Source organism: Pelophylax lessonae (genome assembly GCF_965119305.1).
Source record: "Pelophylax lessonae genome assembly, chromosome: 9".
In the NCBI taxonomy this organism is placed as follows: Eukaryota; Metazoa; Chordata; class Amphibia; order Anura; family Ranidae; genus Pelophylax; species Pelophylax lessonae.
This window is the reverse complement of record NC_138776.1, coordinates 56743220-56767471: the sequence shown is the minus strand read 5'-3', so window position 1 is coordinate 56767471 and position 24252 is coordinate 56743220. Positions and strand designations below refer to the sequence as shown.

The 24252-nt window shown below is 43.4% G+C and overlaps 1 protein-coding gene across 1 annotated transcript in view; it reads right to left on the bottom strand.

Annotated features, from left to right (window-relative positions):
- Window positions 1–404: 404 nt before the first annotated feature.
- Window positions 405–24252, bottom strand: part of LOC309563780 (pancreatic lipase-related protein 2-like) — a 49597-nt gene continuing 25749 nt past the window's right edge. Inside the window, exons 3-6 of the mRNA XM_082268384.1 lie at window positions 22990–23116; window positions 19963–20074; window positions 5904–6065; window positions 405–724 (exon numbers count right to left, since the gene is read on the bottom strand). Coding sequence (XP_082124510.1) covers window positions 637–724; window positions 5904–6065; window positions 19963–20074; window positions 22990–23116 — 489 coding nt within the window. The 3' untranslated portion in view covers window positions 405–636. The remainder of the gene's footprint in view (window positions 725–5903; window positions 6066–19962; window positions 20075–22989; window positions 23117–24252) is intronic.

Here is a 24252-nt window from a genome sequence, read left to right as displayed (position 1 = left end):
TTTTAAAATTTTGAATTAGCCCTAAATTAAAATCTCTTGCAAATGCTAAAAGGAATCCTATCATTTGTGCCTTTATATATTTACTTTCATTCATAATCCTGCTGGGTTGTAAACTCTTGTAAATGAACCCATGGCATCCCCAGTGCCCCATACTATAATCTGCTTTTGTTTGGGCTGGTCTCCCTCATATTACTGGAAGGACAGCAAAATATGAAGCCCATGGTGGTGACATTTGCATGGGGGGCAACAATTTTTATTTTAACACCTTTTCAAGGAGAACATTTTTTAGAATATTAACATCAAAGATTTACAGCTTTGTGTGACCTTAAAGAGATTGCCAGTTTACCCCTTACTGACACAGGTTTTGGGGTTTAAATTATATAATTAACCCTGGAAAGTGCATACATCAGATACATCAGTAATTAAAGGAAAATTGAAGGTTGTTTCCAATTATTATACATTTAGAGTTATCATGCTGTTAACACAGTAAACTATTGTACCTAGTACACCTTGTATTGAGTACATATAAACTTCTTCACAGCCGATCCAATACATTAGGGAATAAAATGATTTACACATCTTGTGTTCAGTTATTCATGGGATAAACCAGTAGAAAAGCACCATCTTCTGGTTGGGTCAAATATAATGCGACTTCAACGGTTTGCACAGACTGAGGACACGTGGGGCTTCTGCCTTCATTAAGGCACTGTCACAGAAAGAGTATCTGAACGTAAAGAACATAAAGAACATATTGATATTCGTAATTTGTATTGTCATTACATTCATCCACTAACTTTGTTCTGTGGTATTAAAAAGTATAGTTTATGCTAAGAAGCCAATAAAGTTGAAATATAGGCAAAATTCTAAACCTACTCCAACCCTTATTCTAAGCCTTATCTATCTAGCCCTCCAAAGAAAAGATTGCTATATTTATCTATTTTGAAGCCTCTCCGGTCTCCAGGGGCACCCTCTGAGTGCAGGAAAAGCCGACAACGGCTGGGAAATATCTGACATCACCCATAGACTTACTATGGAGCTTCCGTTGTCAGCTGCCTCTCCTACACACTGAAGCTGGCGGGAGCAACTGCAGAACAGGTAAGTATAGCCATTTAATTTCTTTACAGGGCTAGATAGATTAGGCTTAGAGTGTCCATGAGAGTAGATTAGTTAGTTAGTTAGGTTTTGCCTTTAGCCCTCATTCACATTGGAGGCAGGTTTGAAATTGTGCAAGTTTAGGGGCAATTTAAAAGACATCTGTGTGGGTTCATGTACAGAGGTCTATTGAAATCGCCCCAGAAGAAGCCAAAGGAAGTACTTTTGGAAATAGGTGCGGTGCTGCAAAGTCGCACCAATTCGGACAGTGCCTGTTGTCGGCAATAGGCTCAATCACATGTCAAATCACCCCAAAGTGAACAGGGGCTAACTTCCACTTTCAGCTCCCATTCACATCAAGGCGATTTGACAATGCAAATCCGAATCGGTGCGATGCCGACTTTGCGGCATCGCACCGCACTACTTTTGGCGACTTGGGTCGATTTCAATATACATCTGTGCATGAACTCACACAAATGGCTTCCATAGCACAGTTGGGGGATCTAATAACCAATCAGCTTCCAAGTTTTATTGTCAAAGCTTGGAGTTCCAATTATTTTTGTGTTTATTAAAAGTCAGCAGCTACAAAAACTGTAGCTGCTGACTTTTAATAAACAGCCACTCGCCTGTCCCACAATCCAGCAGTGCACTCACCCCATCGGTTTTCACCCTGTGGCCTCCCTCGGCGGCACCAGCATCTTTACTGAAGCCGTAAGCTGTCACAGCTGGGTGCCCTCTACGCATGCGCAAGCAGCGCTATGCTCTGTGAATGGGGGAGGAGAACTTCAGTTTCCGATCGCCTAAGATGACCGGAACAGAAGTGGGAGGGGACATCTGTCATAATCAGGGCCACTCATTCATCCCTATACGGCATTGTTTCAATAAGCTTTTGCTATGTCACAAGATTTATTTTGGTCCAGTGTTGCATTAATTTTCACCAAGATCTTGTATTGATGATATAAGAAAATTCTCAATGGGGTTAAGTTCTGGACTCTGTGGTGGCCAATCCATGTGTGAAAATGATGTCTCATGCTCCCTGAACCACTCTTTCACAATTTGAGCCAAATCAATCCCAGCATTGTCATCTTGGAATATGCCTATGCCATCAGGGAAGAAAAAATCCATTGATGAAATAATCTGGTTATTCAGCATATTCAGGTAGTCAGCTGACCTCATTCTTTGGGCACATGCAGTAATTATACAATAGGATAGTTACTGCATGCTTAGTTTAGTTAGTTGCTTAGTTAATTCCAGGTGGCGACTTTTTTTTTTTTGGCCAGGCAGTATATATGAATTCAGTATAATAATATATACTGGTATATATACAGTGGTGTAGCGTGGGTTGTCAGTGCCTGGGCCAAAGCAAGTAGTTTGCACCTCCTAACTCGTGGACAGTAAAGGCCACATGGTGATGGAAGCAGGCTGAAACTGTGTCCACTAACTTTTAGGTCAACAATTGCAGCACTAGAGGTGATGCAATGTTACTGATGAGGCACTGAAGGAGCCAGGGATGAGCTTCTTTGACTCTAAAACCTGCGAGATGGAAGGTCGGCAGGGAACACCAATACAAGAGATTTTGGAGTGTAAGTAAGTGGTGGGGAGGGTGATGTCTCCTCTTCCAGCCTCTGCTTTCCACTCTAAGATCCTTCTAAACCCCCAAGACAAAGTTTCCTATCTCTAAGTAGATGCAGTAAAGTTATGTGTGTAGCAGGAACAGGAAGGAAGGTAGAAGAGCAAGATACAGCTATAGTGGCTGGAGAGGGAGCAGGGTTAGTCAGCGGCCCTGTCCTCTCAGCCAACTTGGCCTTCCCTCGAGCTGAGTGATGGATCTTCATATTGTTACTCATGCACTGGGGAGACGACTTGTTAACTCCTTGGTGGCGACAGTACGCAAGTATGCGGCCTCTCAGTGGGTGAGACTTCATGACAAGAGGCTGCATATTTGCGTACCAGAATGTAAACACAGTTTTGCCGAGTGCGTGCACCCTGCACGTTCCTGACACAGTCACCGCAAGCAGTGATCAGGAGATTTCCGATCATGTAACCGCTGTGACAGCCAATCACGGTGGTCACATGATCATAAACCCTGGCATCCGAAACCCCTTAATGGGTCCAGAGTCAACAGTGCAAAGGGATTAACATTCCTGCCTGTTTTAAAGTGCTAAGCACAAATGTTTTAGATGACCGTGATTTTGTCAAAAACGAAGTTACTAAAGAATGCCAAGGAGGCAGAGGGTCTTTGACCAGTTGCTGTATAAATTCCTCCTTGTTCTACCCCTGCTCATCACTGTTCTGGTCTATGCCTTTAGCCTTGGTCAAGCCCTTCATAATTAACCATCTCTTCCTCCTGACTGGGCTCACACTCAAAGTAGGTGCCATGAGATGGCACCTACCTTTATGCATGCCTGTGTTCCCCCTCTTTAAACATGGCCAGTGGAGGGCTTACTTCAGACACTGACCCACCTTACTCTTACTTCAGTGGCTGGTCCTCCTCCTATTCTTTCTTCAAAGGAAAACTAAGAGTTGGGCATGAGTGCATCGTGTTTGTCCTTTGTCAACAACCCTGACATCATGACACGAAAAGCGGATTAAACAATTCTGCTGACTGCTAGTTGTTAATGTTTATGTGGGCCATATGGACTCAGGAATCTAGTAAAAAAAGCAGTCTGCAGAACTGTAGGAGAAGGAGGAGGATCAGCGTCCAGCCACTGAAATAATATTGTGGGAAGATATATCACCCCCCCTCCCCCAGGAAGTCCCATTCCCTGCTGAGCCTGCTTGTCTCCAGCCAGCCTGGCCCTGACACAGCATTGCACCTCTCACCTGGTAGGCTCTTCTTGTCTCCTATGCTGAGTGTGGTGCATGAGATGTGGAGCCTGATGCCCAGGCAGCAGTGAAACCCAGAAAGCAAGGCAGGAGCAAGCAGCTTCACCGGCTGCGATCACCCACCAAAGCCAGCTCTGTCCACTGCCGCACCCGCACATGACACAGTTCAGCCAATAACAGAGGTCGCCTATCCCTGAGCCCAGACAGCTGGGGAGGCTCAGGCAGTGCTAGCACAGATCAAGGACAGCAGCAGAGGTGGAGTGCAGACAGTGGCACACTCAAGAGTTAGGACTTTTCTGCGCCCCTCTAGATATTGCGCCCAGGGCGACTTTCCTGGCAGCCACCCCAAGCAACGCCACTGTACATATATATATTTTTATATATATATATATATATATATATATATATATATATATATACACACACACAGTATCTCACAAAAGTGAGTACACCCCTCACATTTTTGTAAATATTTTATTATATCTTTTTATGTGACAACACTGAAGAAATGACACTTTGCTACAATGTACAGTATTGAGTGTACAGCTTCTATAACAGTGTAAATTTGCTGTCCCCTCAAAAAAACTCAACACACAGCCATTAATGTCAAAAATGCTGGCAACAAAAGTGAGTGCACCCCCAAGTTAAAATGTCCACATTGGGCCCAATTAGCCATTTTCCCTTCCCGTGTCATGTGACTTGTTAGTGTTACAAGGTCCCAGGTGTGAAAGGGGAACATGTGCGTTACATTTGGTGTTATCGTTCTTGCTCTCTTTTCATGGTCACTGGAAGTTCAATATGGCATCTCATGGCAAAGAACTCTCTGAGGATCTGAAAAAAAGAATTGTTGCTCTACATAAAGATGGCCTAGGCTTTAAGAAGATTGCCAAGACCCTGAAAGTGAGCTGTAGCATGTTTAGCCTGTCAGTGCTCAGACAATAGGCTGCACACTGCATCAAATTGGTCTGCATGGTTGTCGTCCCAGAAGGAAGCCTCTTCTAAAGTCTAATGAGACCAAGATAAACTTCTTTGATTCAGATGGTGTCAAGCGTGTGTAGTTGCAACCAGGTGAGGAGTACATAGACATGTGCGTCTTGCCTATAGTCAAGCATGGTGGTGGCAGTGTCATGGCCTGGGGCTGCATGAGTGCTGTCAGCACTGGGGAGCTACAGTTCATTGAGGGAACCATGAATGCCAACATGTACTGTGACATACTAAAGCAGAGCATGATTCCCTCCCTTCAGGGACTGGGCTTAGACAGTATTCCAACATGATAACGGCCCCAACCACACCTCCAAGATGACCTAAAGAAGCTGAGGGTAAAGGTGATGAACTGGCCAAGCATGTCTCCACACCTAAACCCTATTGAGCATCTGTGGGGCATCCTCAAACAGAAGGTGGAGGAGCGCAAGATCTCTAACAGCCATAGAGGAGTGGAAGAGGACTGCAGTGGCAACCTGTGAAGCTCTGGTGGACTCCATGCCCAAGAGGGTTAAGGCAGTGCTGGAAAATAATGGTGGCCACACAAAATATTGACACTTTGGGCCCAATTTGGACATTTTCATTTAGGGTTGTACTCACTTTTGTTGCCAGCGGTTTAGACATTAATGGCTGCGTGTTGAGTTATTTTGAGGGGACAGAAAATTTACACTGTTATACAAGCTGTGCACTCACTACTTTACATTTTAGCAAAGTGTTATTTTTTCAGTGTTGTCACATGAAAAGATACAATAAAATATTTACAAAAATGTGAGGGGTGTATTCACTTTTGTGAAATATTGTATATATATACAATATATCCAGTATATATATTGTATTATATTTGTATCCACAAATATATAACATATAAGCTGAACACTGGAGTGTACACAGAATATGGCCCCTGGCTCTATGACTTCCTGGTATAACAGCGACTGATAGACTGATATATCAGTTAACAACTTGCGGAAAATTTTAAAAAATTGACTCCAAGGGGAAATACTCACATTGCTCCATCTTTTCCAGATTGCACCGTCACAACTGAGGCTCCTACTTGTAAATATTTCGAAAGGCCATTATACCAGACAAAAGTCACTTTGGTAATTTTTCCAACGTAAATCTCCGCATCAATAAAGTTTGTGTATGACGTGTCCGGTTTTATTATCCCTCTGTAGGATACACAATCAACCCAGTTAGCATAACCCAGTTAGGACCCTTCCACACAAGTGTACAGTCTTAGAGATTGAGAACATGTGTCGGTTTTTGAACAGCAATTTCTCAACTACCACAATACTCAAACCTTTTTTTGGAAATAATTTAGGTGTATGTAGACCTTAAGGGCTCGTTCACACCAGGTGCTTTGAGCTGCGTCGATCATTGCAGGCTCAATGCAAAGACATTAAGAAAACAACTACTCTCTATGGCCCTGTTCACACCATACAAATATGTGCGTGAATGTTTTAAAAGATGGAACATAGTCAGGGCTTCTTTTCTCAGAGAAAACCTGCGGCCACTCCGGCCTCCTGAATTACCTCTTCTATCTGCCACCAGCCTCCAAGCACCGTCCATTGGTTCCAACCCTATCCACCTTCCAGTACTGTCCCTTTTAGAGAATATAGAACCAAGTATCATTATGTGGTGCTATTTGTTATTATAACAAGAAAGGCAGTAAAATACTGTAGATCCCCTGGAGCCAGCAACAACAGACCTCCCTAGAAAAAAAGACCCTCTCCCTCCACAGTAGATACCTCTCAGAAACAATTGACTCCACCTAAGGCAACATATATCCCTCCCCAGGAACGATAGATCGCCCACCAGCAACAATAGACTTCCCCAGCAACAACAGAGCACCCTGCAACATCAGACCCCCCCCCCACGTGACAAAAGATTTTCCAGCAGACAGTGGCAGTACTTTAGATCCCTCCCTCCACAGTAGATCCCTCTCAGCAACAATTGACTCCCCCCAGCAACATAAGACCCTCCCCTGCAACAATAGATACCCCACCAGTGACAATAGATCCCTCCAGCAACAATATAGCACCCCACAACAATAATCCCCCACAGTCACAATAGATCCCCTAGAAGCCAGCAACAATAGACACCCTCTCCCCCAGTACACGCACCACCCTTGCTATTACATACATTCAGTATTAGCGGTATCAGAGCTGCATTCCCCCATGTTCCTGCTGAAAAAAAGCCCAGAGCATAGTGCACAACAATACATTACAACTCACATCAGTGCATCGCAACATGTAGTCCATAGAGTTAAATGAAGTTACAAAGCTGCGATGTGTTGTAACAATACAGCACACATGCACAACACACATCGGCATGCCTGCCAATGCTCATTATATTGCGCGTCCACTGGTGTGAACTGGACTTAAAAATTTACTTTTTTTATTTGCCCCATTTTGATCTGTTAAAAAAAGTAATAAACTCTCAATGTTTGTGGGGTGGGAAGAAGGGAGTGGCTTTCCGTCGTAGATTTCGGGGTTTTTCTGTTTTTGGGGATGCACATAGTGTAGGGACATTCAGCTGTAATCCTGGGTGGGAGTGAGCATGCAAGGTTACCCTGCAGAGCAACATTAAAAACAAAAAAAGGGAGAACCCCCAAAAGGCATTGACTACTTTTTGGCAGGGCTTTTTTTTTTTTTAGTTTTGAATAGAGTGGAAAAGGGTTAGAACACCTGTCAGATTGTATTGCTGTCTGTGCCCCCATTAGGGAGATTAACCCTCTCAATTTGTCCTGTATACTGTTATCATTAAAAGTGAAAGTAAATGAAAATCATACATTTTGGGTTGTCCCCAAAAAAGTAATAGCATGTAAATCTTTCAATGGGGACACTAGTTCTGGTGGCCTTTGGGTCCCTAAATAATTCCCATCATTTTCAAGGATTTCCTCCCACTTCCTGTTTGGCTATGGGGCAGGAAGTGAAGTGAAATCTCTGCAATGGGACATAGATGGCAAAAGAAAATCTGACAGGGGTTATAACCCTCCTTTACTCTATCCAAAATGGAAAAAAAAGTTTTGTCCATAGCTCTACTTTGAGAAAGTGAGAGGCAGAGCAATATCAGCTACACCCTGTCTCCCCTTGTAACAGTTTGGATGTCCCTTTTTGGTACCAGTGGCAGCTGTAAGGTCTGCTGTGTGGTGTCCTATCCTGTCCTGAGACTCCTGACCGTTCACTGCCTGACAGAGACTAAAGCCCCGTACACACGTACCGATCGTCGGCCGACGGAACGTCCTACAAATGTTCGCGGCTGGTGTGTTTGTTGTTTGTCTGTTGAAAAGTGCTCCAAACTTGCCCAGGACATTTGTCTTCCGACAGAAAATGACGTCACTACGTTCCACGCACGTTCGCCGCTACAAAAGAGGAAGTGAGTGTTTGGCCGTGACCCTTCTGGGCATCTCGCGCTGATTTCGGTAGCATTTGTTTGGTTGACGACATTTCGCTATTTTCCGAGACATCGTTCGAGAATTTATTATGGCGACCGTGAATTCGTCCGTTGCTGTCGTTAGTGTTGGAGTTTTGGCTCTGAGACGACGTACGAGCAATAGGAAGAAGAAGCGGACCTCCTGGACGAAAAATTGGTTGCTTAACCGTGATCAATTTTCTCATATGTCCTTGCTGAGGGAGCTCCAGGAAAATAATCCTGATGACTTCAGGAATTATTTGAGGATGACGGATCCCATCTTTTACCGTCTTCTTGCCCTGGTGTCCCCCTATATTCTGAAGCAGGATACTTGTATGCGGCTTGCAATTACTCCTGAGCAAAGGTTAATTGCGACGTTGAGGTATCTTGCAACAGGGAGAAGCCTGCAGGATCTGAAGTTCACCACAGGCATCTCCCCCCAAGCTCTTGGAGTCATCATCCCTGAGACCTGCTCTGCCATCATCAAGGTCTTGCAGAAGGACTATATCAAGGTATGTTTGATTTTTTACATTACATTACATGTATTACTAGTTTCACCTGAATTATGATGTTTTTGGATGTACAGCAATTGACACAGGCCATTATTTGTAAACTACCCTCTGTCCGCATGCACATAGTAGTAAAGATGTAGATTATCTTTAACCATTTGTAAAATTACCCACTAACCACCCCACCATTCTCTCCTATGTGTCCCTAAACGCATTGCCTGTTAACAGTATTTTGAATTTGGGTCATTTTATTGCTTTCCCTCAAACAATTATTCCTTGGCCAATGTTTTAGTACCTAGTTAATGATTTATCTAAAATACATCAGTCCATCCATTCCCACCTATGATTCTGTATGTTTATGTAATGATGTTAAAACCTTCACTGACCACAAGCCCTAATTGATGTATAAATGCCCAGTTTTACTTACCCATCCCCCCACCCACATGCTAAATCTCAAAGTCAGCATATACCAAAGCTCAAGTTCAGAGGTCTTCAAACTATGGCCCACCAGTTGTTCACGAACTTCAATTTCCATCATGCCTAGTCATGTCTGTGAATGTGAGAGAATTACAAGGCCTCATGGGATGTGTAGTTCTGCAACAGCTGGAGGGCCGTAGTTTGTAAATCTCAGCTCTAGCTGGTGAGTATAATGGGCCATACACACTAGAAGATTGTCAGAACAATTTATCCTTCCGATTTACCAAAACCAAATAATATGAGGTCCAACAAACACTTTCAAATCCTATGCAATCTGGTAGGCCCTTGCACTACATAGAAAAGTTAAATCTGCACGAAAAAGTCTTCAGAGAATCTTCTAGTGTGTATGGCCCTTTACAATATAAGAACAATAGGAGGTTGAAAAGAAATGTATGTAGATGTTACATCCCCATATCCAAACCTTTGCCTTCCTGTTGTATATTTTTTTAGCAAGTTGCATAAGCATTTAACAGACAACTGTGTGTGTAATTAATAATGTGATGTGCTCAAGCACTAATTTTATTTTTTTTTTTTTTTTTTTTATTTTTTCCCCACAGTTTCCTTCAAACGCAGAGCAATGGCTGGAGATTTCTGATCAATTTCTGGAGAAGTGGAATTTTCCCAATTGTGGGGGTGCTATTGATGGGAAGCACGTCCGCATTGTCCCCCCTCCGAATTCCGGCACATTTTATTATAATTATAAAGGTTTTTTTAGTATAGTCATGCTAGCCATAGTTAATGCAAACTATGAGTTTATTTTTTTGGATATTGGCAAAAATGGCCGCAATTCGGATGGGGGAGTTATTGATCAGACGGAGTTCGCTCGTCGTCTAAAGAACGGCACTCTGAACCTGCCATCCAGGGAGCAAACTGTTGAGGGTATGAGCTTTGTGTTTATCGCAGATGAGGCTTTTGCGCTTGGGGAGCATCTCATGAAGCCCTACCCTCAGAGGAACCTCACCCCAGACCAAAGGATTTACAACTACCGGTTGTCCAGAGCTCGCAGAGTTGTGGAGAATGCCTTCGGGATAATGGCCAACCGGTTCCGGATATTCCTGACGTCCATAAACCTGGCACTGTACAAAGTGGATAATGTGGTCTTGTGTTGCTGCATTTTGCACAACTTCCTACGCAGGAATGCACAAAATTATGTATTGCAGCAACTGGATACTGACCCTGCTATGCCAGGTACAAGTGGAGAGGCCCAACCTTCTAACCAAGTGGAGTCCATGACGTCAATGGAAGTTGGACGGTCAGCATTGGCATCACACAGGGCCCGTCAGATCCGCCAGGAATATCTGGACTATTTCGTGGGGAGAGGAGCTGTGTCCTGGCAGCAATCACTGTCACACACCCATTAATCTTGTTAAAGATTGGACACACAAGATAAATGTCAGAGATATATTATTTTTCAACACATTAAACAAAAATTGCAATGATTCTGTATTGTGGATTATAATCATTTGGGCACATATGCCAAACACAATTATTTGGGTTAATCATGTGTTATATATGTGTGACTTTGGAAGGGTTAATACATTCATCAGTGTGTTTCTTGACTGTAGTCTCTCACCAGCTGATCCAAAGTGATGATGGCCATGTGTTATTTTTTAGCCAGTGGTGTAAATACAAGGGCCTTCTGCACCCCACAAAATGTACACAAACCCTGTCACATTGAGAACTAGGTCACACCCAAGGTTCATCTAATGTCACCTTACATTGGTGTTCATTGTCCAGAAGTTGCCCATACTATATATTTCATATAATACATTAGGGTATTAACAAAGTACCTACACCTGTTATGTTGTGTTCATTTATGACATCCTTCTCACTGCCCACCAATGTTAGGATATGTCAGTGTTATGTGAAACTTGATCATTGTTCATCTCAAAGTGTTATATATATAGGTAATGGAAAGTGAACTAGAGCAACGAACAAGCAATACACTATAGATTACACTGATCTCCCTACACTGATTGCTACTGGCAATATCAATGCCATATTGAATCCTAGGACTGCTAGTACCTTGAGTGTTGAGTCACACTTATGCGATGCGGGAAGTCTGCGACTTTGCAGCCTTCCAGCATTGCATAAGGGTGACCCGCCACTTACTTTTTCCACAGGATTGTATTCCACAAGTGTTAAGCACTGTGCGATCCAATCCAGATACATCAGAAATAAAGGGTCATGTGCGACTTGTATGCGTGTTCAGTGCGAATGTAGCCATACAAAGTGTATGTCTCAATTCACACTGCACATCTGATGGCATGTAATATCGTAGCGCACTGCTCCTTTATTACATGCGATCAGATGTTCATGCGAAAATCAGCTATACAGTTTGTATGGCTCAATTCGCACTGCACTCGCACAAAAGTCGCACATGATGCATTTATTCAGCCGCATCAGGATAGGATCGCACAATCGTTCAAACTTGTGTGATCCGATCCTGTGTGAAATGTCAGATCGCACTGTGATATGCGTTAAAACTGGGGGTATCTTTAACATTTCATTGACACCTCCAGCAACTCGCATATGGCAGTGACCAAAATGCTTTCATTAACATGTAAATATGGGAATAGGACAGCCATCATACATTTAGTGCTTCTTTACACAGCTTTAGACCTCGACCCCCCAACTAAAGTCTAATAAAGAATTGAACACACATTGTTGAATGTAAAAACGTTTTAGTATCAAACATTCACAGGGTTAGGGTTAGGGTTAGGGTTAGGGTTAGGGTTAGGGTGTTGTAAAGTGCTTTTCCCAAACTTGGGTACACTCTTTAACATCTGAGTGTAATTAAAATGCCCTAAAACATTCTAAAAAAATTGTAACATCAGGAACATCCCAATACAAACATTAAAAACCTAGTAAAATTGTGGCTTAAAATTTGCCAATCATGTCCACAAAATTGCGCATTTTGATTTGTAATGCCGTTGCAGTCTCCTTTATTTGTTCCAGGTCTGCGCAGCATTGGAGAGCCTCACGGGTCAATTTGGCTAATGTGCAACTATGTAAAACATGGTCTGTAAAAATTAAAAAAAAATGAGTCAATGTGAATCACCTACATGAGGTCATAATAATAGAGAAACATTTGGTGTCCAGGTAATCTTAAATTCCTCTCGAGTTAATACCTACCCTGTTCTTATGCTCTTTTGCCCTAGGCTCTTCTTCTTCCTCCTGTCCTCCTCCGATGCTGTTGCTGATGATTCTGCCGGTCTCCTGAGCTTACTATATATTCATTAGGGGTGTGAACGCATGATGACGTCATTGTGAGGGCATGGTTGTAATGTATATATATTAAGATGCAGAGACCAGAGACGGGCAGAATGCACGGCAACAGCATTGGAGGAGGACAGGAGGAAGAAGAAGAGCCTAGGGCAAAAGAGCAGACAACATAAGAGCAGAAGATTGGACAGCAGAAGAGTGGAGAGGAGAAGATCCAAAGAGCAGAGTGGAGAAGACCGGATGAAGATATTTAAGAACATTTCATAAACGTCTCCTGTCGTTATTCACATACACTTCCATTTATGTGGTTAATGTGTAGGGGTACTATGTACCCCATACCCATTCACATAGTGATTGGGGTCTGGGATCTGGGGGCCACCCTTTGTTAAAGGTTGCTTCCAAAGTCCTAGGAACCCCCTGGCCGCATGACCCCCCAAAACCACCAGACAGGGTTGTGGGGATGAGGCTCTTGTCCTCCTCTACATGGGAGTAAGGTGCTTTTGGGTGTGCGGTGCAGAGGCCCCCTGGCCCAAAGCAACAAAACCCCCCCATGTTGAGGGCATGTGTCCTGCTGTGGTCCAGGGGGTGTTTGGTCCGCTTGCTCGTTCTCTTTCCTGGCCTGACAAGCTGCATGCTTGTATAAGGGTCTGGTAGGGGTTTTGGGGGTAACCCACGCTGTCTTTTTGTTGTGGGCATACCCTCAAACTCAATACCACACACAAAAGGCCTGGTTGTGAACTTGGGGGGACACCCACGGTGGGTTGTTCAATTTTTGGGTGTAGTTCCCCCTCAAAAATCTTCACAACGCAAGTGGCCCCGCAAGTCAGAGCATCCTGATCCGACTTACGGTGCGACTTCCATTCAAATAAAGAGGCTCCCATAGGGAACTAGTGTTGTAAATTGGAGGCTAAAAATAACACTGATAAAAATCATTCTGAAAAAACCTACGTGGGCACACAATTGGCTCTTGGACACTTGGTCCTGGTTCCTCCACAGTTTCGGAACTGGCTTCCATGCTGCTTGGCAAGTTGCCAGGAGATCGGGCTTCTGACCTGGCTGGGGATGCCACATCCTGGCATGATGCAACATCTGCAATGTAAATTTGTAAGGGAATACAAGAATATAAGGTTAAACAATCATTGCAAATACACATATTTTTATGATACCACTACACAAAAATCTGTGACTACCAACCTTCTTGTTGCTCTGGTGTCTCATCACTTGTTGGCTCCACCAGGATTATTTCCGGAATAATGTCTTCATCTACATAATACAAAACATTGGCCATATCATAAAAGTCACAAGAGGTACATTTGTTAGGACATGGTGCCCTGCTTGATAGCTCTTTTAGTAACAAATATGAAGACATGTACATGGTTATCTACGAAAAATATGGTACATTAATGTTTGACAGTGCATAGGAACCAATTACCTTTAGTGGAATCTGTGCCACCTTCTGTGCCCATGTCCTCATCTTGTTCCACAACTGCCGATGGAGCTGCCAAACCTCTCCTCCTCCTTTCCCATTGTTTGGCACGGAGTTTACGTTTTTCTCCTATTTAAAGGTTTGAATAATAATCTGTGATTAATAGGAATGTTTGCTGAGAAGATTCGTGCAGGAAAGAACGTTCGTTGCAACACAATACATATATTTTTAACTATGGCTTCCTGACTTTTAATGTCATATACTAAAACATCAACAATAGATCGATCAAATCACGACATGACAACTAAAATGAGTAATCTAACTTTTTACATAGACATTATAATCTAGACATGTTAATACAACATACACCAAATTATAAAAAACATATTGCATGATTAAAAAAATAAAGAAAAAATAAAACTTACTTTTTTTCAAAATCCGATGGATTTGGGAAAGCTGATCCTGCTCACGGTGTTTGAGGTCAGACCACCGTTTCCGAATCTGATCTTTCGATCGCTCGACACCGAATTTTTTGACCAAACAGGCCACCACCTTGTCCATGATGCCATCTTTCCTGGCATTGGGCCGATCGTAATTTGCCAACTTTCCATCGTAATCCATTTTTTCTAAAATGGAGACCATCTCCACCATTTCTGGCTTTGACATGGGTGTAGCCCTTGATTTTCGGGTGGCCCAATCACTTCGGCCCCCACTAATTGAGCTCCCAGATTGTTGAGACATGGTTCCTAATTAAACAATGATTATTCCACTGCCTCAGGTGTGAGTGTCGCATGTAGGCCTGATCTTCGGCACGTACACACCCCTGCACAAGCCCGCCACTGGAGGAGGAGTTGACGCCTGCGCTGTATTTAAAGGACGCCAGATCGTTCGGCCGACGATTTGCTAGCGGACATATCGAGAGTTGGAGCACGATCGAGCGGCGAATCACGACTTTTCCCCACAAACAAAGGTACGACTCTTTTAATAGAAAGTGTGTGTTTTGGGCCCTATACAGCTTTTATTAGGAATATCTTTATTATGTGCCAAAATACATGCTATTTTAATATGTTTTGTGTTGTTTTGTGTCTTGCAGGCATATACTGTCCTGCAATATGGTGGACAATTTCACCACCCACAACTTTTTAATAAGTTTTATTGATGAGTTCAGGCAACTGCCCTGTTTGTGGCAAGTCAAGTCCGCAGATTATAAAAATCGAAAACTCAGAAAACAGGCCATGGAACATTTGGTGGCCTTCTACAAGCCCGTCTGTCCTGGGGCAAATTTTACTTATATCCGCAAAAAAATAAACAGTATTCGCACTGCCTACAGGCGGGAGTTAAAAAAAATAGAGGAGTCCACCCAGTCTGGAGCAGGGGCACGGAATGTATATGTACCACGGCTGTGGTACTTTGATAACATGCGGTTCCTGGCAGACACCATGGAATCCAGGCCGTCAATTTCAACACTGCCTTCTACTTCGGCAGAGGGCTCAGTGTCGGTAGATCCAAGCCAGGATGAGGATTTCCTGGAGGAGAGTTTTACTCAGGTATGGCATGTCACAATATATTGTCTGCTAAAATGTAATCATGTAACAAAATTATAAGCTAAACCATAATTGACCCTTTAGGTAAACGGGCATAGCAAGGGGTTGGCATGACAGGCAACCGCCAGGGGCGCAGGCCAAGGGGGGTGGGTCACAAAAACATTGGCATTGTTTTATTGTTTATTTTAACAATCCACTCAGCCTGCACACCCCAGAACCCCCAGTTTGCAGGCGGATTCATGCAGGTGTAAAACATTGAGAGCAGCTTCATGCAGGTGTAAAACATTGAGAGCTGCTTCATGCAGGTGTAAAACATTGAGAGCAGCTTCATGCAGGTGTAAAACATTGAGAGCAGCTGAGCCAAAAGACCAGGAGACTGAGACTGCCTCTCACTGCATCCCCAGCACCCCTCCGGTCTTACAAACACTGCTGCATCCCCAGCACACCTCTGGTCCTAAGAAACACTGCTGTAGCCTCAGCATTCCTCTGGCTCAACCTTTTTTAATACAAAACTAACAGCTCCTGCAAATGATCCATCCATCCTTGCTTCCATGTCTCTGGTCTCTCACTCTGGGTCAGCAAGGCAGGTGGCTTCCTTATTCATGTTTCCCTGCACTGCTTCACCCTCAATGCCCTACATCAAGTCCTCTGCAAGTTCAGGCCCCTCTCTCTCTGCAACCCCCTCCTCTCTCTCTCACACCCCCTCTTTCTCTCCCTCTCTCTATCTCTCAACCCTCTCTTTCTTTTTCACACCTGAGACAATGATTGCCCACTAGAGAGCTCTACACTGGGCAAACAAGGGGCAAATTAGAAACTTTTAATGCCCTTTAATTTTTTTTTGGGGGGGTGGGTTACAGTTTTACATTGATCTTGGGGGGGGGGGGGGGGGTTGTTGCCAAATACAGCTCCTCAACAAGGGCACTGGAGACCCTAGATATGCCACTGTATGTAAAGTCTGCTATTTGTTCACAATAATATAACAAACATGCATTTTTATATACACTATAACATTCTAATCAATTGTTCATTTCATCAACAGGGAAGTGTCACTGAGGAGGAGCCAGGTTGCAGCCAGGAGCCTGGGGAGCCTGTGGAGCCTGAGGAGCCTGCGGAACTCTTTCCACCACCACCTCCTCCTGCCAAACGGAGGCAAAAGAGGAAGCACGTGGATGACATCACCGACGAGTTTATCCAGGAGGCCACCATAGCCCTACGTCGGAAACCGGAGGCCAATGAGTCCTTCGGGAATATGACTGCCAAAATCCTGGATAAGGTGGACCTCAGGCAGTGTCAGTATGCCAGAAAAATTATTCTGGATGTGCTGCAAAACGCTGAAAACGGCATACTTACTGAGCACAGCCACGCATGCCAGGAGCACCCGTGCCCTCCACCTCCACCTCCACCTCCACCTCCACAACACCCACCACCTCGCCAAATGCCACATGGCCAGTGGCAATATGGCCAGCAGGATCCAAACCTGCCCTCATGGCAACCTGATTACAGTTACCAGCAACTTTAATTTGTGTAACCCCCTATTATTTATTTTACCCCTGTTTGCCAGTTTCTAGTTTAATTTTGTCCAAATGGACCTTTTTTATGTTTAGTTTATTATACGGAAAGTATTGATGTTTGCTTTGTTTTTTTTTTGCTGAGATCCAAAAAATAAAGAAAATTTAAAATAAAAAATGGCCTATCTGAATTTGTTAACATGTTTAATATTGTGCATAACCTGAAAAATATGTTTTAGACATTAATTCATAAAAGAATAAAGGGTCATATCAATAGTTAGATCTTTGGTGTGAAAATACAAAAATAATGGTGAAGAGTTCAAATTATTTAATTCTAAAATTTGATAGAACAGATAGAATAGACAAACATTATCTTCATCATAACAGAACACATGCCTTTTTATTAGAAAAGTATGGCATTATGAGCAGCATCTTCCTTCTTCTCACATTTATCAAGATGAGCATGTGCTCCGCATTTCACCTATTTCTTGGACTTCCGCGAGCCGAAAGTTCTTTCTGAATAAAATGTTGAGTTTACTAGAGAAAATTCTTCCGGGAACTCATTTGGTTTGATCATGCGTGTTGGGATTTGTAGCTGTGTGTCGGCAGAATTGTGTACTGACAGGCGAACAATCGTCCGTTCTGGTGTCGGCATACAAATATTTTCATGTTTGCAAGAAAGACTTTTGTCCGCGGATTGTGCGCAGACATCTGTCGGAGGCACCATACTAACACGCGTACAATCGGCAGATCCTTCGTCCACCGACGTTTGTATGCCGACGATCGGTACGTGTGTACGGGCCTTAAGTACATTGATTTTGGTAATTCATTGTCAGTGTTTCTGCTGAATTAATATGGGGTTGCCTGTCTCTTAATGCTGCTGCCAGGATATTGGATGTCTGATAATGCTGCCTGGATATATGGGGGCTGTTTCTTGCTGGATATGGGACTGTCTCTTGCTGGATATGGGGCTGTGTCTTGCTGGATAAATGGGAGATGTCTCTTGCTAGATATGGGACTGTTTCTTTGCTGGATATGGGTCTGTCTCTTGCTGGATATGGGCCTGTCTCTTTGCTGGATATGGGCCTGTCTCTTTGCTGGATATGGGCCTGTCTCTTTGCTGGATATGGGCCTGTCTCTTGCTGGATATGGGCCTGTCTCTTTGCTGGATATGGGTCTGTCTTTTTGCTGGATTTGGGACTGTCTCTTGCTGGATATGGGCCTGTCTCTTGTTGGATATGGGCCTGTCATTAGGCTGGATATGGGCCTGTCTCTTTGCTGAATATGGGCCTGTCTCTTGTTGGATATGGGGCTGTCTTTTGGCTGGACATGGGGGACTGTCTTTTGGCTGGATATTGGGGACCATTTTTTTTTTGATATGGGGAACTGTCTCTTACTGGATATAGGGACTTTGGGGGGAGCCTGTTGTGACATCATGATGTTCGATACTGGAAGCGACTGGGAAACTATCCTGTATAAATCTACGGATTTTAACATAAGTGCTTTCTATTTGGAGGACATGTGAGTGATACATTATTTTATTCAATAAATTAAAAGTTTATACGGAGTTACCCTATGTGGAATTTCTTTGTCTGTTCTTAATACATGCTTTGCGGAGTATCCAGTCATTGGGGTGTGCAGCGATTCTGCCTGTGACGGTTCACTGGTATTGAGGATCTAAGGAGAGTGTCCCGTGACATTACATGCTTTTTTTGACCATCTATAGTGGATAGTCAACAATATCTGGTAAGCCTTGTGTTGATCGCTGGGTGGAGGTCTGGACACAGCACTCCTTTCCTTTGGATGTCATTATCACATTACTGATTTAAAGCACTTTTTAAGGAGTGAGATTGGATCATTGGGACTATTAGTATTATCATTTTTTCACTATTTCTTTTCTCCTAATAAAACATGATAGGTGGTCACATGTTTTTATTTTTTGATATAGAGACTGTCTCTTGCAGGACGTGGGGGGCTGTCTCTCGCTGGATATTGGGGACTGCCTTTTGCTGGATATGGGGAGCGCTGGATATTTCTAATGTTTTGTACATTTTGCTGAATTTCTTTTAATAACAAATTACATAATCCATATAAATGATCCTGTATATCCCCCAAATATACTTGGTTCCCTGTTCTCTAAAGCGGGGGATGCAAGGAGGTGTGCAGGGGTGGAGACAAGGGGAGGTCCTAGGGGGTGGGTAGGGGGCGGAGGCAGGTGTGACTCAGGGGAGGGGGGTGAGTTCCTGAACCTTTGCTCTGAAAAAAAAAAGAGCCCCAGTTTTTGGATTGTACCCCTTACTTTTATTGAAATACATTTGTATATTGACCTCATAGTAGTGGTGTGGTGCTTCAATATTTGTTAGAAAAAAAAGAAGTTAAAGAAGCAGCAGACAAGGTAAGTGTTTATGTCAGTTAATGTAACTGCTAGCAAAAATGTATGGTTTAATTACACTTTAAATATACAATTGAAAATGTTTTAATTATATCTGTTCGATAAAAGCAAAAAATGTACCTACTGATCTGCCAAAAATCATGTGAACTGATAACTTCCTCGGCTCCTTGCCTGTGCTGCACTTTTATCAGTCACTGTGTTCCCAGCTCTCTACGAGGACTACCGAACCCCTCCCCCCCCATGTTATATAGAACAGGAGATAGGAATGTGTTCTATAGTCCTGTTCTAGGGTGACACCGATGCTCCTCCTGATACAGTACTGTGAGTATTGTCACCCTAAGACAGGAAGTGTGTTACTGGCAGGATCACCAAGTGAAATAAAAAAAGAAAACCTGAAAAAAGTGAAAACTAATGCAGCCACTACAACTATTCATCTGTATGCTGTATTATACTTTCTCCTGGGTTTACACTTTAATTTGTGCAAAACAAATAATTTCACTTCTTCGAGCTTCTGAAAAAAAAAAAAAGAAAAAAAAACCCAACAAAGACTAACTGTTTAACATTTACATACCTGTATATAGTGTATTCCCGAGTCTTTCCTTTAGATCCTTCCAATGCCAGAGATAAGGAACCTTTAGGAATCACACTGCCGGAAGTCTGAATGGTGACTTTGTATCTCCAGCCTGAATGAGATAAGATGATAGCACACTTCTGGTTGGTTAAAAACTCCAATATTTTTGGGGAAATTGATAAAACTCATACAACTTTTTGGACTTTCATCGCCCATAGACGTTTTGGTCACTTTAGAATGATTACATTTTGAAAGAAGGTTTCCATAGCTGCTCCATCTCTGATTTAAGTTCATCATTTCCCTCCCTGAATTTCAGCTCCAGCGGTGTACCAGAGTTTCAGTTGTTACACCAGGATGGTGCTTGCATCATCCTAGTACTATTTTTTATAGCTGGCGCTCAGCTGTTTGTAAAAGCAATCCTAGTGGCAAACTAGCTGCTGGATTGTTTTAACAAATAGCGGGATGGGACTCCCGCCCCCAACCAGAAGTCTCCATCAACCAGCCGGCTGATCATAGAGTCCAACAAAGACCGGATCAGCTTTGTTGGGTTCTATGATATAGTAACTGGGAAGCAATGATGTCACTTGGAAGTAAATTACACTATTTTTAAAATATACCAATCAAATGCTTTTAAAGTGATATTAAAGCACCAGACGTGGTGTGAAATGCGTCAGCTTTTCACACCGTAGTTTTTTTATACACAATAAAGGTGTTGCATCTGGAGTGTGGCCATCCAGGACTTTTTTTGTTTCACTTGCAATTTTAAAGTGTTCGGTATCTATTTACTCGGTGTGACATCATCTTTTATATTTAACAAAAAAATTGGGTTATGTATTTGGTTGTTTTACATTAAAATGTGAAAAAGTATATTTTTTCCAAAACAAATTGCGTTTGAAAACTTGTAACTTGGGAGGTCAGAAATCGTGAATGAGAAGTTGATGGCCCATGGCCATTCTCTTGGAATACACACGACAAATGTCTTCGAAGTTTGGCAACCGTGGATTAAATATACCCAGTCTTCTCGGTTTGACAGTACGCTCCTCTCGATTTAACGCTCCTTCGGTGCACACCCCGTGGACTCTTCCCCTCTTTTTCTTTTCTCCTCATTCTCTTTTCTCCTAAGAGGTTTCCCTCGCTTTTCTATATTCTCCTTTCTTTTTTTCTGTCCGTTATGCCTGTGTGTCTATAAGGCTGCCAGGTATTGTTCTGATTGGGATGCTTATATTGATAACATTTTGTTTTTCCATATTTTTTTTTTCTCACATTGCATTCACCCCAATAGGAAGACTCTTGATTACAAAAGCTTTTGTTTAGATATGTTAGGTTCTATGCATGGACATTTTTGTTTGCAGGTATCATATGATCCCCTAGGATACCATGAAAAGCTACTTTTAGACTTTTTTTTTTTTTTTCTTTGTTACCAGGGACATCATGCATGGAACATGCATAATCTTCTGGCATATGTTTCCTTTTTACTATTATTATTTTTTTTTTGCTTTATGTTTGTTCATTACACAATGTAACCATCTAATTGCTGACCTTATGGGTCCTTTCACACGGCCGCTCCGTGTGTCCGCAAATCATCCCATCCGTTTGCGGATGATTTGCGGACATAATGTAAGTGAATGGCATTGCGGATGTCAGCGGAATACAATCCGCTGACATCCGATTTTCCTCCTTTCAGTTCTGTTCCGTTTTTTCGAATGGAACAGAACCCCATTTTTTCTTCCGTGTAAAAAACGGAAAGGAAGGAAAATCGGATGTCAGCGGTGTCATCCGCTGAAATCCGCAGTGCCATATACTTACATTATGTCCGCATATCATCCGCAAACAGATAGGATGATATGCGGGCACACGGAGCGGATGACAGAAATGTCATCCGCTCCGTGGAAAAAAAAAAAGTCCCGCAGCGGACCTTTCACACGGAGCGGCCGTGTGAAAGGACCCTATATGTTGGATTGAATATTAATAAATTCTTTTGTAAAAGAACTTGTAAACTTAAAAAATTGCAAAACCCACCAATTTATTCTCTAGGGCAGGGGTGTCAAACTCAATTTTTGGGCTGTATCAGCATTATGGTTGCCCTCAAAGGGCCAGTTATATCTGTAAGATTAGATGTCTAGGGCACCCCACCTCCCCTTACACCCTTACATGAGATGTCAAGAGCCCCCCCCCCACCATCAGAAGTCAAGTGTCAACCACCCTTCCTTACATCACAATCCACCCCTTTACCTTGTGCTGCTGCCAGGAAGAAGGTGACCCTTGGCTTGTGATGGTGGGGAACTCTTGACATCTCATGTTAGGGTGTAAGGGGGAGTGGTGTGCCCTGGACATCTAATCTTACAGATATAACCAGCCCTTTGAGGGCAACCATAATGCTCATACGGCCCGCATTTAAATTGGATCTTTGAGTTCAACTCATGAAAAATTGGGGCAAAAACAAAAGTGTTGCGTTTATAATTTTGTTCAGTGTAGGAAGAAGATAGTGCTGGGTCTGGAGGAGGACCAGAGGAGGGCTGGAGTCAGCCTCCAGCGTCTGCTGAATGCTGAGATCAGGGGAGGCGGAGGCAAGGTGGTATTGCGGCTGCACAGAGAGGTGCATGATCTGTAGAAGGAGTTCTGTCCTCCTCTCTGCTGTGGACTGTTGAGACAAGGTGGGGGCAGAGACAGGAGGGGTGCTGGCAGCTGCAGGAGAGGTGCGAGGGCCGCATGAAATGGCCTGGGGGGCCGCATTTGGCTCTAGGGCCTCTGCTTTAAAAAATATATAATGTTTGGGGGTTCTAAGAAGTTTTCTAGCAGGAAATACTGATTATTACATGTAAACAAAACGTGCCAGAAAAGGCAAGTCGTAAAAGAGGACTTAGAGATGTATCCCTCCACATGCCAACAGAAATATAATTATAATTGTTGTATTATTTGTAGATCTCCATTACATTTAGGTTACATTATGATTACCACAATGCGTAAAATACATAGAGATTGGCATCATAAAGGGCTGGCAAAGAAAGTAATCCTTGTGAAACTTACGGGAAAACTTTGTAGCATTTCCGGTGTTTAAGTAAAATATCTGAGAGGCTGATGTGATTTCAAAATACTTCTCGGCATAATGTCCCATCATTGGGCATCCCTCCCTGGGACATGGGAAGCCGGCACCCTGTGGGAAAGATGAGAGACTGATAAGAGATGAAAACAATACCCCACTGCCCACTGCCACCCATTCCATCTCTCTCAGATCTGTTCATATCCGCACCTAAAGAAGTATTAAACCCAAAACCAGAACCAAAGAATGTAGTATATTGCAGCTTACCAATCATTAGATGTGTTGGCTGCATTCGTTTTCTTTTTTTTCCCAGTTTTTCTCCCTTTGTTTTCACCTGGTGATCTGGCCAGTAACACATCTCCTGTATTAGGGTGCCTATACACTGAAAGAAGGAGCAACAGAGACACCTTTTGGATAGCAGTATTGTCAGTCTGGGGAGAGGGAAGTGTTAGATGGACTAGCACAGGGGTGTCAAACTCAATTTCCTGACAGACTCCATGGCAGCATACGTTCAGGTAGGCCCGCCTCCTCTCCTACCCTATAGGACCCCACTCCCATAAATCTTTGCTCCTTTTCAGCATCCATGTTCCTTTTTTGTCCTCCTCAGGTTGCACATACCTGTGTGTTTCCTATCCTTTGTTTGAACTTTTTTCGGATTGTGGATTTGGTTCAACATGGTCCTGCCTCCGATAAGCCCTTGCTATTAGCCGGGTATGGAGGGGGCAACCGAAGATTCATCTGGTGACCAAAAGCCCATGCTGCTGCGGGTGGTCCTGTGTTGCCCGAAGCCCGGTGTACTGCGCCTGACCGTGTCTGAACTGAAACCGCAAGTACTCTTTACTTTCCAATGAATTGTTTCTCCCTGGTGCTAGTGTGTTTTCCTGTACCTTGTGCCTCATATTTGCTGCAGAGGGGGTTGGGTGTCCTTCCTGTCCGGTTTTCGGCGCTTCCTGTGTCACGATCGCCGGTGTTGTGGTCTTCTGCGCATGCGCAGCCGGGTCCGAAAGCGAGGCTTGGTTAGCACATGCGCAGTACCGCACTCAGCGGCCACTTTGCGCATGCGCAGTTGCCGCGTTTGGCGATGACGTCATTTTGGCGCTAGATTTAAATGGGAAATTGCCTCTGCAAACTGGGAATGTCATTTCTGTTGGCAGCAGGCTTTCCCGGCGTCCAGATTCCTATACTAACAGGTTAGTGATTGGATTTTTACCTCCCCCGCCCCCCCCTTGGCAGCTTAAGCACAAATAACT